Source organism: Clinocottus analis, unplaced genomic scaffold, assembly GCF_023055335.1.
Source record: "Clinocottus analis isolate CAN_PGR_092001 unplaced genomic scaffold, fCliAna1.0.p SCAF_17, whole genome shotgun sequence".
NCBI lineage: Eukaryota > Metazoa > Chordata > Actinopteri > Perciformes > Cottidae > Clinocottus > Clinocottus analis.
Window position 1 is genome coordinate 3,976,291 of NW_027175898.1, and position 14,150 is coordinate 3,990,440.

Consider the following 14,150-nt stretch of genomic DNA (forward strand, 5'->3'; position numbering starts at 1 on the left):
GTGCAAATAAACTGTGCTTTAGTCTAAGCGCCTCTATCTCTCACCTAATTTGTCTTCAGCGAAGTTAATATACAATACATGGTTTTGTCTAGTTTGCCACAATGAGTTGGCTTTAAAAAAAAACACGTTAGTTATTGATGTGAAAGAATACATTAACAAATTTAAGTTGGTAGCTGGGATTTTCATAAGCCAATGTGCTAATGTAACAAAGGAAAAGCTTGATGACCACATTTCAGACCTACTTTTAAATGTGCTGCATCGTTAATTGTAGAGGAAGGTGCTACATTTGGGTTGGTCAGGTCTCATCCCAATATGTTTTTCTTAATATACGAGTTTTAATTTATCTAAATTAAATTCCATCTCAATTTTGACAGGTCCCATCCCCAAGAAAAATGACAAAATCTTAACATTAAGGAAAGCACACGTCCTATAAAAAGGTTTTAATTCTGAAAGGATGACAAGATGACAAGAGCCAGGGTCCTAAATACAAATCATAGAGCAGTCCCACAGAGATTAGATTGGTGCAATGGTGTCAACATAAAATTGCATATCAATCGATCTTGAAAATTAAAGCGTACTGTCTCAAATCAGACTGTTTTTAGTCTTAAGACAATTTCAAAGTCAGGAAAAATAGTAGGTTAAATGATGTTAAACACCTCTTAAGTTACAATATGGGGCAAGACATTCTGTTACGGCCTCAAACAATTCACATAGCTGTGCAACTGTTTCCACTAATAAAAGGCAATAGTAACAGTATGTTACTGTTTATTGGTTTTCTCTACACTCCATAAGGTCAGAGGTTCATGCACATCAGAGACAATCACTGCACATGCAATCATTTCTCAATGGAATCTATTGGAGGCGCTGGAAAATATCTTAAACCTGCACAACTCAAACCTCTGCGCTTAAACCGTTTCCCTGCTCAACAATTAAAAATTATGGACAACACAAGCTTCTTTACAGTTAAGATAATACACTAACTGATAATTCAAGCTCTTAATGAAACACTCTTCAGAATGTACCAAACCAGTAAAATGAAAAAAAAAAAAAAAAAGACTCAAGATTTAACAATTTGTACATTCTAAAGCTGAACTTGATGACAAACATGACAGTGAGTGGAAAATTCAAAAGTGAGAAAGTCCCGTGTTTTCAGGACATCTGTGATGGAGACAACTGAGCCTTCCTCATGGAGCGTAGGGCCTTTTCTCTTAGGTGTTTCTCCAGGTCATCCAAGCTGTCATCTACTTCACTGTCTGATTCCTAAATGAAAAACAGCATGAAATACACACCTATCAACCTGCTACAAATACATAATGCTGGTGCATGTCAATCAACTAAACAACAACCACTAATTCTGTGTTTTCCGTTGAGCAAAGCACAAGAGCCTTGGACGCTAAAAAACACAGAAACTAGACATCACCTTTCTTGACTCTCCATCCTCCCCACCGTGGTTTTCGTGTCCATCCCCGATCACAGCGCCGCTACTCTTCTCCTTCTTGTGTTTCTTGTGCTTCTTGTGTTTCTTCTCCTTCTTGTGCTTCTTCTCCTTCTTCTTCTTTTTCTTCTTTCCACTACCGTCAACATCTGAATTCTGCAATAAAACAAAGAAAAAACAAATGTAATCTTTTCTATGGACAATGCTACTGAATAACTCAAAACAATCTCACCAGTATAAAGTTTTAAGCATTAAGTTTATAAGACTTTATATTTTACATTTTGGGATTTGGTTTACAATTTAAATTAAGCAGGTATCAAACATTAAGGAAGCATCAAACCTTGTTTGGGGATTGACTGCCGGAAGCACTGCTGGCTTTTTTGGCTGGTGGTGGAGAGCCACTGACTGAGCGAGATGGCGAGGGGGAGGCAGATGCAGGGACTGGACGTTTCTGAGCTGCTGGCTGGGGGGAAACTGATCTGGACCTGGAGGATGCTCTCCTCATAGGCTGGGGACTTGGAGATGGTCTGCGGCGAGGATGAAAAAGTGGCATTCAAAAAGGGCGATGGCACATGTGCAAAACAGGTTACGCAACACAAAAGATAAAAGTGGAGAGGAATGCCATCTGCCTCGCTTACCTCTGGTTGTTGCGTGGCTCTGGGGTGCGGGACACTCTGCGGATGGGTTTTCCACCGTGTGAAGGGGACTGCTGTCTCCGCTGGTTAGATGGGGATGAACTGGTGGTTTCAAAACGCCTCTGAGGACTGGTGGAGCCCCTAACAGGGCGACTGCGGTTTGCAGGGGACGGGGAGAGGCGGCTGGCAACTGGGGATCGTGTCTCCCTGCTCGGCCTGACGGAAGGCAACATGGGGCTCCTCCTGTGTCTGGCTGGAGATGAGGATGGAGGTGTGCGTCTCCTTTGAGGAGGAGAACATCTGCGCTTGGGCGACCTGGAGACGCGTCGCTTGGCCCCTGGAGAAGAGCGCTTTGCGGGAGAGCTAGACAGCTTCCTCTTCTGTAGAGGCAAAGGTGAGGGGCTGTAGCGACGCTGGATAGGGGGAGAATATCGTCTGGGGGATGGAGAACGACGACGAGGAGGTGGGGAAGGAGATCTGCAAAATGTCAAATTGAATTGTCAAAAATCTATTAATATTAAAATGACAGCTGAAGAGATCAAATGAATAAACTTGTACCTTCTTCTAGGAGGAGAGGGAGACCTGCGACGGCGTGGAGGAGACGGTGTGCGACGTCTGCGTGCAGGAGATGGAGAACGTCTTTTCCTGAAGGAGAAAACCAAAAAAAACCAATATGAATACACAGCATTTGATTAAACATCAAATTAAATAATTTAGATACCAAAGTGCGAACCTTGGAGAGGCATCCCTGTGTCGCCTTCGTGGGGAGGGTGTACGGCTACGTCTCCGCCTGACTTCCCCATTTCTGGCACCAGGCCCTGCTGTTGGCCTCTTAGGTCCCTCGTCCGCAGAGGAGGAAGACCCTGTATCTGAAACCGAGCAGACAGAGGACATCATCAACCATTTAATTAAAGACTTAACCAAATGCTGCGAGGAGAAAACATCAAGGCTGGGATTTGGGCACAGTTTCAAACGTCCATGAGACGATGAGAGCAAGATGACATGGACAGGGACTTTGTCAGAGAGAGGGGTTGGTATGGGGAGGACAGAACGGGGATGAAAACACTTGTAACCTGAAGAAGTCTGTCGATTCTGCCTGCGATACTGACGCCGCTGCTGCACCGGATCTGCTGTTGCCCCTTTCTCATTTTTATCCTCCTCTGAAATGTAGAGCATTGAGAGTCTCATCAGTGAAACAGACTGCCATGGAATAGTCAGAATACAGAAACAAAGGATTTGTATTCACAGGGCCTGAGTTTTTAATCAGCCTTCTACGTGGCACAGTGCAGTTTGATCATAAATTTCTACTTTTGCCACTTGTGTTAGTATTACTTGTTTTATACTGTCCCTTTTTGTATCAAAACACAATTATCAAAGCAGATGTACAGATCATTAATGGAGGTACTTGGGCATATATTTTCTAAAACAACCTAATAATGAACTCAGGGTAATTACTCATTTTGGGATGAGGTTGAAATACAAACTGTCACACAAGCCCCAGGCAATCTTGTTTTTCTGCACAGATAGACTAAACTCCCATTAGTTTTTGTAATCTTACCTTGTAGGACATTGTAACATTTTTATGATTGTGCCAATTTTACAATTTGTAATGGGACTTTGTATAAACTCAGTATAGTTGAAATAACATTGGCCACCATGTCCCTTCCTTCTGCAAACCAGATCAAACGGTCTGGGCAAAAACAGTCCATCCCTAAAAGTTAGAAGTGACTGGGAATGCCACACGACCGGCATCACAATTTGGGAATCGTAAGGTGACAGGCGGTTCTTTAAAACAGACATAATTTAATGCTTACCTGACTCAGATCCTTCAGAAGGTCTAGGCTTGGCATTATCAGATGGAGAATCACCCCTTCCTGCTGGTTTTCTCTTTAAACCTGCATTTTTTTTAAAGACAATGAATTACAAATGCACTTGTGATAATCATGCTCTTCACAAGATGTAAAAGAATGAGATCCAATTTCTAAAACAAGAGGTAGCCAGCATCGTCAGTATGAGACAAAGACTATACGTTATGTAGCAATGGAAAAACGACAAGGATTGTACCAGATGATCTGGCTGGTGATGCTGAGCCTCTGCCCCGTCTGCCCCGTGGAGATGGTGACCGCCTGTCTTTCCCTGCAGGGCTAATGGGGTTGTCAGGATGATGGACTGGTTTTCGGGGTGGTGTGTTAGATATTCTTTTCATAGCTTTCTTAGGTGAGCGAGAGTTGGAGGAGCTGCTGCCAGAGGACGAAGCAGAGCGAGAGCGCCTCCTGCAGGACACAAACATTAACAGCATTAAAAGTATATTCTCAAAAAAGGGAAATGCTGGGCACACATCGTCTGTAAGGCCCCGATCTAATAAGCGCAACGTTGGTAGCCGGCGTCATGATCAAATCGAAAGATATTGGAGCGGAACTAAGCCTTTAAGACTAAACGAGTGCTCCTTTAACCACGAGGCTGCGGCTACTGACCTGCGGACAGGGGAGCGTCTATGTCTGTTTCTGGAGTTGGGGGGGCCCCGTCGAGGGGGGCTCCTTCGACGAGGAGACATCCTCCTTCTCGGACTCGGTCTTCTACGAGGGGAGTAAGATCTGAAATGGAGAGACAAAAGGAGAAGCTTTACATTTATTTTCAATGTTTTAAGAACTTTAACGTCCTTGATTTTACACATAAATGGAAAAAAAAAAATTCAGAACCAGAGGACTATAACTTGGATGTCGGACATTACCTAGAACGGGAGCGTCGTCTGCGAGTGCGGGAATGAGAACGTGAGCGGTGGTGAGGTCTTTCCCTCCTGCTGTCCTTCTCCCTCTCCCGAGACTTGGGCCTCTCCTCTTTCTTATGGGTCTTCTCTGGTGAAGCTTCTTTGACTTCAGTCACTGACTCTGGATTCACCACCTCCACAACCGCGTCACTACAGGACAGAAAAGAAGTTCAAATTCTAAATGTTACCTCAAGGTTTCTTTTTTTTTTTTTTTACATCTAGAAGAAAAAATACTGTACTATATTAATGTTTTCCAAGATTGACTATAAATTATAGATGAAAATTGCTTTTGATCCAAAAAACAATGCAACCCCAATAATTAACCGTGAATGAAAGTACTAACGATGACTACATTTGATCAAACAAATCAAACATGAAAAACTACTGACTTTGATCACCAGACAAAATTGTACATTTCAAGCAAAGAAAGTATTCTACAAACCAGGTCGCAGGAGTTTCTACGATGACTGGTTCTGGCAGGGCTCCGTCTAATGTTTCTGACTCCACAATCTGCTCCAAAGGTTTTGTGGGCAGCTGCATCAGAGGTGGAGGGGGTGAGCTGCTGGCAACTGGACTGGCTTTGCGTCTAGGGGAGCGGGAGGTGCTACGTTTCCTTTCCCGCTTGACCGGCGACCTTCGCCGTGGTGATGGTGACCGTGTCTTCCGCCTGGACAGCGCAAAACAAACAGAATTTGTTTTCATGCTTTGTGATAAACACACGAATCTAACTTTTCTTCACTGGTGTCCATATTGAAGATTTTCTCTTTTTTTTTTTTACCTCCTTGGGCTTTTTGACTGAGCCCTCTCTCTCATGTCCTTTTCCTTCTTTTCATCATCAATCTTCTTCAGAGACGCTAGCTTCTCCTGTTCAATCTACCGGAAATGGGGAAACAATCACTTCAGTATGAGCAACAATATATGTTCTGTCCAGCAATGTTCATATACTCTCATCTCGGGTGTCAAATGATGAGTTCATGCGTTATAGTCTCGTCCATGGTTCTTTTAGGACCCATCGACTGTGACTATTCCAGCATTTTCGAAACATGTATTTAAGAACACGTCTATGCTGTTTCTACCCAAAACATTGTCAGACTTATTTACTGCAGAATTTTTCTTCTTGGGCTACTTCAAACCTCAAACTGTCAGCAACCATAGAGCCATGACCTTCCTACAGCTAACAGCGATATTTAACCAAATTGCCCTTTAGGGAGAAGCTCACCTGTCTCTGTTTAATTTCCTCCTTTTTCTGTTCGAGAAAAGCAGACGGGATGCCAGCAATGTTCTCCTGGGCACTCAGCAGCAGGGGCCACAAGTCCCTCATGAACTCCCGGGCATTCTTCCCATTCAAGAAGCCTGTCAGGTTGATCTGCATCATTTTGCTGTCCGGGTGCTGTAACACACACACACACACACACGAAGGAGGAAGAGAAAAGACCATACGGCCATTGAAATAATGGAAGGCACAATATTAAAAGGGTTGGGGGGGGGTTAGGATCCCACAAATGGGACTGCCTACCCTCTATCCCTCACTAAACTGCTGTGACTATGTAATTAACCATACTCAAAACATGTAAGACACTGATTAGTATACTAAACATACCTGGGTCCAATAATTGATTGAATAAACAAAATTAAAACAAATGTGAGATTTAAAATCATACTCGCATACTCAAACTGAGAATGTGACCTAGCTGAGGGGAGACGTATCTAGGGACATAAAACTGCATGCAATAATTTATTTTATACCCATTTCTGATTGTTATTCCCCAAATATACAATCAAGAACACAAAATATATTGTCATTATTTGATTTCCTCAGTACTTTAAATGTCTATGTCCCTACCCACCCCTTGTTCTTCGGTCTCCCCACAGTCTACACTTCAGGAGTTAAACAAAAAGCCACAATACAGAGTGCATTAAAACCCAACACTGCAAGTACAGTTCCGGTGTCTTCAGTGAGTCCCGTGGGATCAGTGGGCACGGAGCTCCCATGGCTTGCTTCCGCCTCCCTACTGCTTGAGACTCAACCACCTTGAGCTTAATGTTATATCATTTATCTAAATTGCAAGAGACGAACAAGCAATAATGAGTACACAGTTACACAAAAAAAGGAGTTTTTTGTTTTTTTCAACAGCTGAAGAATTATTGCGAGATAGCGTAATCTCAATAAAATGTCCCTTTCCCATTACCAACAGTACTCTTTAAATTTAGCTTTAACAGCCCAACCCACCCCCCCAATATGGCAAGCAAAAGATCAAATGAAAAGATAAAAAAAAAATATATATATATATATATATATAATTTGATGTGCAGTGCTCGTGTCATATTTGATAATATTAAATGAATACCTGTGGTTTTTAGGATCTGAAGAGAATGAAAGTCATTAACGAAGTTATTACGCATTCATACCATTGAAGTACACTATGGGATGGAAACCTAGTAGTATTCTGATAAAGGATACCGTGTGTAAATTATTTCCCTCCCATTAAACTGTTTTTCTATTTCAAAAAGTAAGCTGGTGTAATGGAAATTACTAGGGGTGCGAAGATTACCAATACATGTCGGAATATCAATACAAGTCTTAAATACGGCTACGTCGATACAAAACTCTGAATTTGAGGGGAACCAGTAATAAAAGAAAGAGAGAGAGAGAGAGAGAGAGAGAGAGAGAGAGAGAGAGAGAGAGAGAGAGAGAGAGATATATATAAGTCTGTCATACACCGATATAGACTGAAATGTCTGTGTATATGAGTGGAAAAAGAGCTAGTTGCTTTAAGTTAAACTGAATTTCATCAACAAAAAAAATTATATGGTTAACTGCATCATTTTTGTATCGCAGATCATGTATCGACATTCGTATTGAATAGTCTTGCAAGGAAAAGACACACACCCCTAGAAATTATCCATTAGTGGGGTCCAGATTAAGCTTTTTCATCATCGGATGAAAAACATGCACAATTAAATAGTAAACCATAAAACGCACGAGATCAGTGGGGCTCGACATTACAGCCCTACTGGCAAGAAGGATTGTTATAAGATCAAGACCACTACAGTAATTTTGAAATAGCCATCCAGTGTAAAAAGTAACTTAACACCAAAAAGAAAAGTATTGTTTACATTATAAAATCTCAAATGTGTTGCACATCTTACAACATCCAACTGAGACACTGAGTGTTGTCAAAAGTTCAACAGATTTGTTACAGAATAACTTGCAATCAGATGAAAATCTTGATTTCGTTAACTTCCAGAAGTTGAAGTTCTCAACTTGCTACAGTGACCCAGGGTGTGTGGCACCCTCGCATCATTGTACGGTGTGGTTACAAGTGAAACAGAAACTGCTTCAGGCCAAACCCAACAGAGGTGCAGAAGACATTACATTTTCAATCTGAGGTAGTTACTGAGAGGATACTTTTCAGCTTGGTGTTAAAATACTTAGAGAGTTACTCTCTAAAGGAAGCGATTTATTAATCTTAACAGGGATCTGGGCCTTTGAATGATGCACTGCAAATACCTACATGATTATGGCATTGTTCAGGTGTGTCTTTGACTGACATTATATTGGTGATCCCTGCATATAACTCACCTCAAACCACACACTGCATCATGAAGGGAGAGTTGGGCTCAGTGACTTTGGGCTCAGGAGAGAGCTAATTAGGTGTTGGTGCTATACTTCTGATGCAAGGTATAACATCCATATTGGTTCAGGCCTTTTAAATCATAAATCACATCATCATTAGAAGACTGCTGAATATAGGCACTTTGTCACATAACAGCAAAACAGTTTACACCAATTGTTACTTTAGCCATTCAATTTCAATTTGACTAGGGTGTGCAATTATTTGATTATATCCCTTCTTACTATAATGCCCTCAAATTTATGACAGTTTTGAAAAACAAAACATAAACACATTAAAGACATTACCTTCTCCTCAAGTTGGTTAAATATAAACTCTATGACGACGTCATCCTCGAAGCCCAGAATCTCGGTCACTCGCTGAGTAATCCAAGGTTTGATGACTTCTAGGTTCACTTTGGTCATGTCCACCTGAAGGTGAAACAGTTTCATGCAATCAAAAATATATACATCTAGTCATACCATACATTTGTCAAGGCAATAATTTGTTTGGAAACGACATGAGTACTGACACACTGACGTAAAACATGCAGATGTGGGTGATTTCATACCTTCTTGTCCAGACATTCTGCAAACTTGAGCTGCTTCAGCAGTTTCTTCTGCTTGTTGCTGAAACGGTTGTCTTGCTCCGCACTTGTACCCTGAAAAGGAAAAAAAGTCAACATTAAACTCGCAAGACGACAATTAGACACGCATATAAACGCGACCTGGTGCTTGAAACACGCCTCACACATCATTCCGTCCAGTTGCAAATAACTTCCTCGGCGTTTTCCATCGTAAACGGGAACGCGCGAACACAGCAGCGACACCGACGCCAAAACATTGAATCAGCAAACATTACAACGCGCGTGCTAACATGTTTTGCTACAAGTAAACAAAAAAACACATTTGATAACGTCAGTTTACGTGATCACATATGGTCAACGTGAGCCAGACATGACATTGATACAAATAAGCTAATGTCAGCTAAGCTAACAGCCAGCATGCTTAATCCTCCTCCGAGGGTACTAAGAGGCTACAGTCGGCCTCGTGGATCCCTGGACCGGCGGGCAGAGACGGGGCACCAACCTGTCAAATGAATGAAGCTATTCAGTGCACTTTTACCGTCACGTCTTCTTATTTCAGCTAACGTTGGCGTAGCAGTGGTCGTGACTACCCCACGGCCAGAAACGATGCACCACCCGGACGCCATCTTTAGCCAGGGCTAACACGTTAGCCGTAACTACTGAAAGCTAGCTAGGCTGGCTTGTCTATTTCCTGCAACTATGTCGACTCCAAATTACCATGACGGGGCTATGGGTTTATGGACCACATGTCTTCAAATGAGACCATAGTGCAACACACATTAATTTAGTAAAGCCACGCAAACTCTGGCAATAGCCCGGTATCAAACACGACTCTTGTCGAGTAACGTCATCAGGTGATAGACGGAGCCCCGACCATAACGTTACCACAACGTCCGACTCCATGGCCCTCCACCTAGAAACCAGCAAATTAACACTCCAACAATGTTTATGTCTCCATATTTATCAGCTACGAGACACTCACGAGTATGACATAATTGCCAATGTACTTACGCGGAAGAATCCCGCGTCCATTATCAGAGAAAATGGATATTAACAGGTGCTGTTGAGAAAGACGTGCGCTGCTCCGGTGAAATTCTGAGTGGCGAGCCGGATGACGCGAGCGCCTCTACAGAAAGAAACCAGCACTGCGTCTCCTGTAACGAGCGGAGACCAGATGCCCACGGCCGGATCCGGACTGATAAAGTGGGAAGCGCTCTGGAAAATTATCATTACCAAACACATTACACTTGCGAAATTACCCAATGTGCAGAGTGCCCCCCTTTGAGAGAGTTATGATAGTCTCTAACATCATAGATTTTTAATTATTGATGCATTACTGTACTTTTGAATGCAGCCCATTCAAAAGTACAGTATGATATTATATTTGTAGATCATGTGTTTAGAAACTAGCAAGATTTATGCTGTTAAAATAAATGTGGGAGAGTAAAAAAAATAATTCTCCCTGCAATGTAGAAAGGACAGAAAAACTGTTTTTTGTTCCACCATAATCAATACTATTGTCATCTGCACCACCCGAAACATCTAATGAAGGTCAACAATTTACAAACAAGTCACTGCTGTTTGAGTAAATAACATTTTTATTAATCAAGGTCTAATTTAAAAGTACACTGCATTTTCTTTATGCATTGCTTTCCAAAGCAATCTACAGTATATAAGGCTTCATTTGTTAAAGATGCTCATTCATAACTAAATTCACACAGCTGACCAAAAAAGGCAAAATAAAGCCTTCCTATTAGATGCCACAGCAAGGGTAGTTAGGTTGTATACCGTGTGTGATATTCACTTAATGGACTATATTATAAAATATTGGCTTTTAAAAAGAGCCAGAATAGGCCGAGTTATTACAGTCCAGAGTTAATCGAGCCAGCCATTCCAGATGAACCTTGAATCAAAGTATACAACATAATTGTTACTCTAAATGTGTAACTGGTCCATATTGTATTAGATATTTTCATAGACATTGTAACAGACTGCTGAGTTCGTTGATGCGAGTCACGACATTTGTAAATCTCTGTAAGTCTTTTGTTGTGCTGTCTGAGGCAACATGTGTTAAGTGATGCTAATACCATGATAACAATTAAAAACGACAAAGATTAAGGCAAAGTTTGACAGTATATTATTCCCTGAAAAAGACTGAGATGTGTGTGTGTGTTTGTGTGCATGTGTGACATCTCACTGCCCATTGTATATCGAGAGCCTCTGACTGAGGATTCCTACTTTACTTTACAAACAGTCCCTGGTCATTGCTGTAATATCCCAGAGTAACGGAGGCTACTGGTTGACAACATGTGAAGTGGAAGTGAAAGGAAGTGTGTCGTTATAAATGCAGGCTGAAGATAAAGTCAGGGGCTGGCCATTGGTTAGTCTTCGTGGAGCAGTGCTTTCACTAGCTGACTGGCAAACCCTCGTTTGTCCTCTTGTCTCGAATGGAGCGCAGCATGTCGGACACCAGTTCCTCAAGCCGAAAAGCTGGTGCCCAGCCCCAATCTCTTCTGGCATTGGTGTCGTCAAACCTCACGGGCCAGCTGTCTGCTGCAAAGTGACACGCAACATGACCACATTACTTCCATCACATCAGTTATACTTGAAGATGGCAATAGGAATTTCAAAAGAAAAGAAAAACTCAAAAAGACGGCAAACCAGTATCATGTTTTTAGCAGACTGGGAAACATTGCAAATCCCACACAGGTGTTGCGTGTATGCATGTGCTCCATGTCGTACCGATGTTTTGGCGGACAGAGTCGGGATTGTAGGTGACCTTGAGGTGAGGGAGATGCTTGCGGATTTCTTGCGCCACCTCTTCTGGAGTGAAGCTCATGGCGGCGATGTTGTAGGTACGCAGAGACAGCTGGCACTCGGGAGCCTGCATGAACTCTATGGTAGCACGGTGGCAGTCAGAGATATGCATCATGGGAAGGCGGGTGTCGGGACGCAGGTAGCACTCGTGGTGACCCGTGCTGAGGGCATCGTGGAAGATTTGAACGGCATAGTCTGCGGAGAAAAAAGGTAAAGGAGTCCTTGTCCATAACATCAAGCTAACTCTGCTGAATATATGCAGAGAGAGAAGAGATACAATACCTGTTGTTCCTCCTCCGGGCGGGGTACTGACTGATATCACACCTGGGTACCGTAGGCAGCGGAAGTCCACACCATATTTATGATGGAGATACTACAAAAAATGATAATATTGAGATGTTACGAAACTGTTGCAAATGGAAGTATCAGAATACCACGTGCATGTGTATGTACGTGTGCATTTCAAGACTGACACACCTCCCCCATCAGTTCTCCGTGCACTTTGGACACGCCATAGATGGTTCGAGGTCTTTGGACACAGAGGTCAGGGGCCGGGTCACGTGGGGAAGAAGGACCGAACGCTCCAATGGTGCTGGGGACAAAGAGGCGCAGGCAGTTCTCTAGGGCCAAGTCCAGCACATTATGAAGGCCTAGATGGACAGCAGAACATCCAGTTTAAATATAATAACCCCTAAAAAGGCGGCATACATGTGAATAATGATTGTATCCAGCGGACCTGTGATGTTGATCTTGCGTGCCAGAGCCACATTAGCTTCGCCCACAGCACTAAGCAGAGCGCTGTAGTGGACCAGCCAAGTGACCCGATAATTTACGATCAGCTCTCTGAGATGTTTGTAGTCCAACACATCAGCGTATACAAATGGACCTGATGGGAAGAGGGAAGAATATTCGTAAACTAAGGCTTTAAAGAGCAGGGGAATACGTGTGAATTGGAGAACACAACATATCTGGTGAAAACAACTTTATTGTGATTTGCATACCGCTGTTGAACACTTGAGGTGAAGGCTTCTTAATGTCGGACAGGATCACATTATCGGTGCCGTACTGTTTCCTAGACGTTGATGTAGATGAGATGAAGTTTCAAAAAAAAGTGTTCACAAGTTTTGATGTCTCAGGAATGTTCTGTGCATCTCACCTCAGTATCTCTGCCAGTCCCACACCTAACTGCCCGAGCCCACCTGCATGTGGAGACACAGTTTAGTATTTGCATTTGTCAAGAGAAAACAAGACAGTGTTTGGAGTTTGGTACAAAAGTGGAGTGAATGTTTTTTGGTGCACTACGCTTCAGCTTTTTGTTTGTTCCGAAGCTTTATCCCGGGACAAAACGTGACAGCAAGCTATTATTCTCCCCTCCGGTCACTCATTGGCTCTTTTATACCACCAGAACTGGCTGTACGCATCCTATTGTGATGAGTCAACCCGGGGTCCTGCTGCTGGGGCACAGTGAAAAACAACTTGAAAAATAAAAAATACCATACACGTGTCTAGTATTCCACTCATGCCATTGATGCCACTTGCATTTCATTTCAACATTGGATGTAGTTGGAAGTGAGCAACTCTCTCATAACCCTTGCTACGGGCCCTTGAGCAAGGCACTTGATTTCTGACGTAAATGCTCTGCGGACATGAGTAGAAAACAGTAAAAAAGTGGGAGAAAGCAATGGTAGCTTCACAGGTTCGGTGCTTGTGTAGCTGTGGAAAAGTCCACTTTTCTCTCCATCCTTAGCTATTCATAGATGATTTAAAAATGACCTGTGATGAGGACCCGGGGGTTTTCCTGGGCAGGTGGGGTGCTGCAGGTCCCCGGGCTGTTCCACCTGCTCATCTGCCTGGCCAAACCGCTCAGGCTGCCACCGGGCAAACTTTGCGTCCTGCTGAGACAACCTCGGCAAAACAGGCCCAGTGCAGCTGCAGTGGGCCTCCAGACCCGCGGTTGCATGTCCAGTCGCAGTCCTTAGAAAAGCAAAAGTGAACAGCTTCATTTTGTTTATGATCATTGTGGCATATACAAGTTGTGTTAAAATAACATTACAGACAAATAAATTGAGCAAGGTGCAGAAAACGTTTGTTTTTTTTACCTGTGTGCTGACAAAATCAGAAATCCCAGACAATCCCAGATTCTTGGTCCAAAACCAGCACGTGCAATTTAGTAAATCCCAAACGGTTCCTCTGAACTAAATCACGAAATAAGGGCTGGTAAGATAGTTCTCGAGGCATTTGTCAGATTTAAAAGATTACCAACCGATTGGTCTCCGCCTCAGCTCACCAAGTAACC

At 42.8% G+C, this 14,150-nt stretch overlaps 2 protein-coding genes across 6 annotated transcripts; both read right to left on the reverse strand.

The window, feature by feature from the left end:
• Positions 1–425: 425 nt before the first annotated feature.
• Positions 426–10,150, reverse strand: srrm1 (serine/arginine repetitive matrix 1). Of its 5 annotated transcripts, none has more exons than XM_068580124.1 (17): positions 10,049–10,150; positions 9,023–9,112; positions 8,760–8,882; positions 6,057–6,227; positions 5,616–5,710; positions 5,280–5,504; positions 4,802–4,987; positions 4,545–4,664; positions 4,135–4,343; positions 3,885–3,965; positions 3,144–3,230; positions 2,804–2,939; positions 2,629–2,715; positions 2,074–2,547; positions 1,776–1,962; positions 1,447–1,591; positions 426–1,253 (listed from the first exon to the last, which is right to left on the reverse strand). In XM_068580124.1, exons 1-17 carry the CDS (start codon positions 10,067–10,069, stop codon positions 1,150–1,152), a joined length of 2,541 nt encoding a protein of 846 aa, XP_068436225.1. In that variant the 5' UTR covers positions 10,070–10,150; the 3' UTR covers positions 426–1,149. The 5 variants fall into 5 exon arrangements, with proteins under 5 accessions (XP_068436225.1, XP_068436227.1, XP_068436226.1 ...); XM_068580126.1 differs by having other exon boundaries at positions 426–1,260; XM_068580125.1 differs by having other exon boundaries at positions 1,421–1,591.
• A 1,294-nt stretch (positions 10,151–11,444) lies between these two features.
• Positions 11,445–13,814, reverse strand: tdh2 (L-threonine dehydrogenase 2). Its single transcript, XM_068580922.1, has 8 exons — positions 13,628–13,814; positions 13,011–13,053; positions 12,856–12,926; positions 12,591–12,740; positions 12,332–12,504; positions 12,137–12,227; positions 11,780–12,049; positions 11,445–11,590 (listed from the first exon to the last, which is right to left on the reverse strand). The coding sequence occupies exons 1-8, from the start codon at positions 13,812–13,814 to the stop codon at positions 11,445–11,447; spliced, it is 1,131 nt and encodes a 376-aa protein (XP_068437023.1).
• Between the last annotated feature and the right edge of the window lie 336 nt (positions 13,815–14,150).

Excerpts from the sequence above, each read along its gene's own strand:
- srrm1 (XM_068580123.1), bottom strand. The coding sequence starts at position 10,069 with ATGGACGCGGGATTCTTCCGC. Across the intron at positions 6,228-8,759 it reads TTAACCAACTTGAGGAGAAG|CACCCGGACAGCAAAATGAT; the intron begins GTAATGTCTTTA and ends TGTGTGTTACAG. Across the intron at positions 2,940-3,143 it reads GAATCGACAGACTTCTTCAG|ATACAGGGTCTTCCTCCTCT; the intron begins GTTACAAGTGTT and ends GCTCGGTTTCAG.
- tdh2 (XM_068580922.1), bottom strand. The coding sequence starts at position 13,814 with ATGCAACCGCGGGTCTGGAGGCCCACTGCAGCTGCACTGGGCCTGTTT. Across the intron at positions 12,505-12,590 it reads ACGCAAGATCAACATCACAG|GCCTTCATAATGTGCTGGAC; the intron begins GTCCGCTGGATA and ends CTGTCCATCTAG. Across the intron at positions 12,228-12,331 it reads ACGGAGAACTGATGGGGGAG|TATCTCCATCATAAATATGG; the intron begins GTGTGTCAGTCT and ends CATTTTTTGTAG.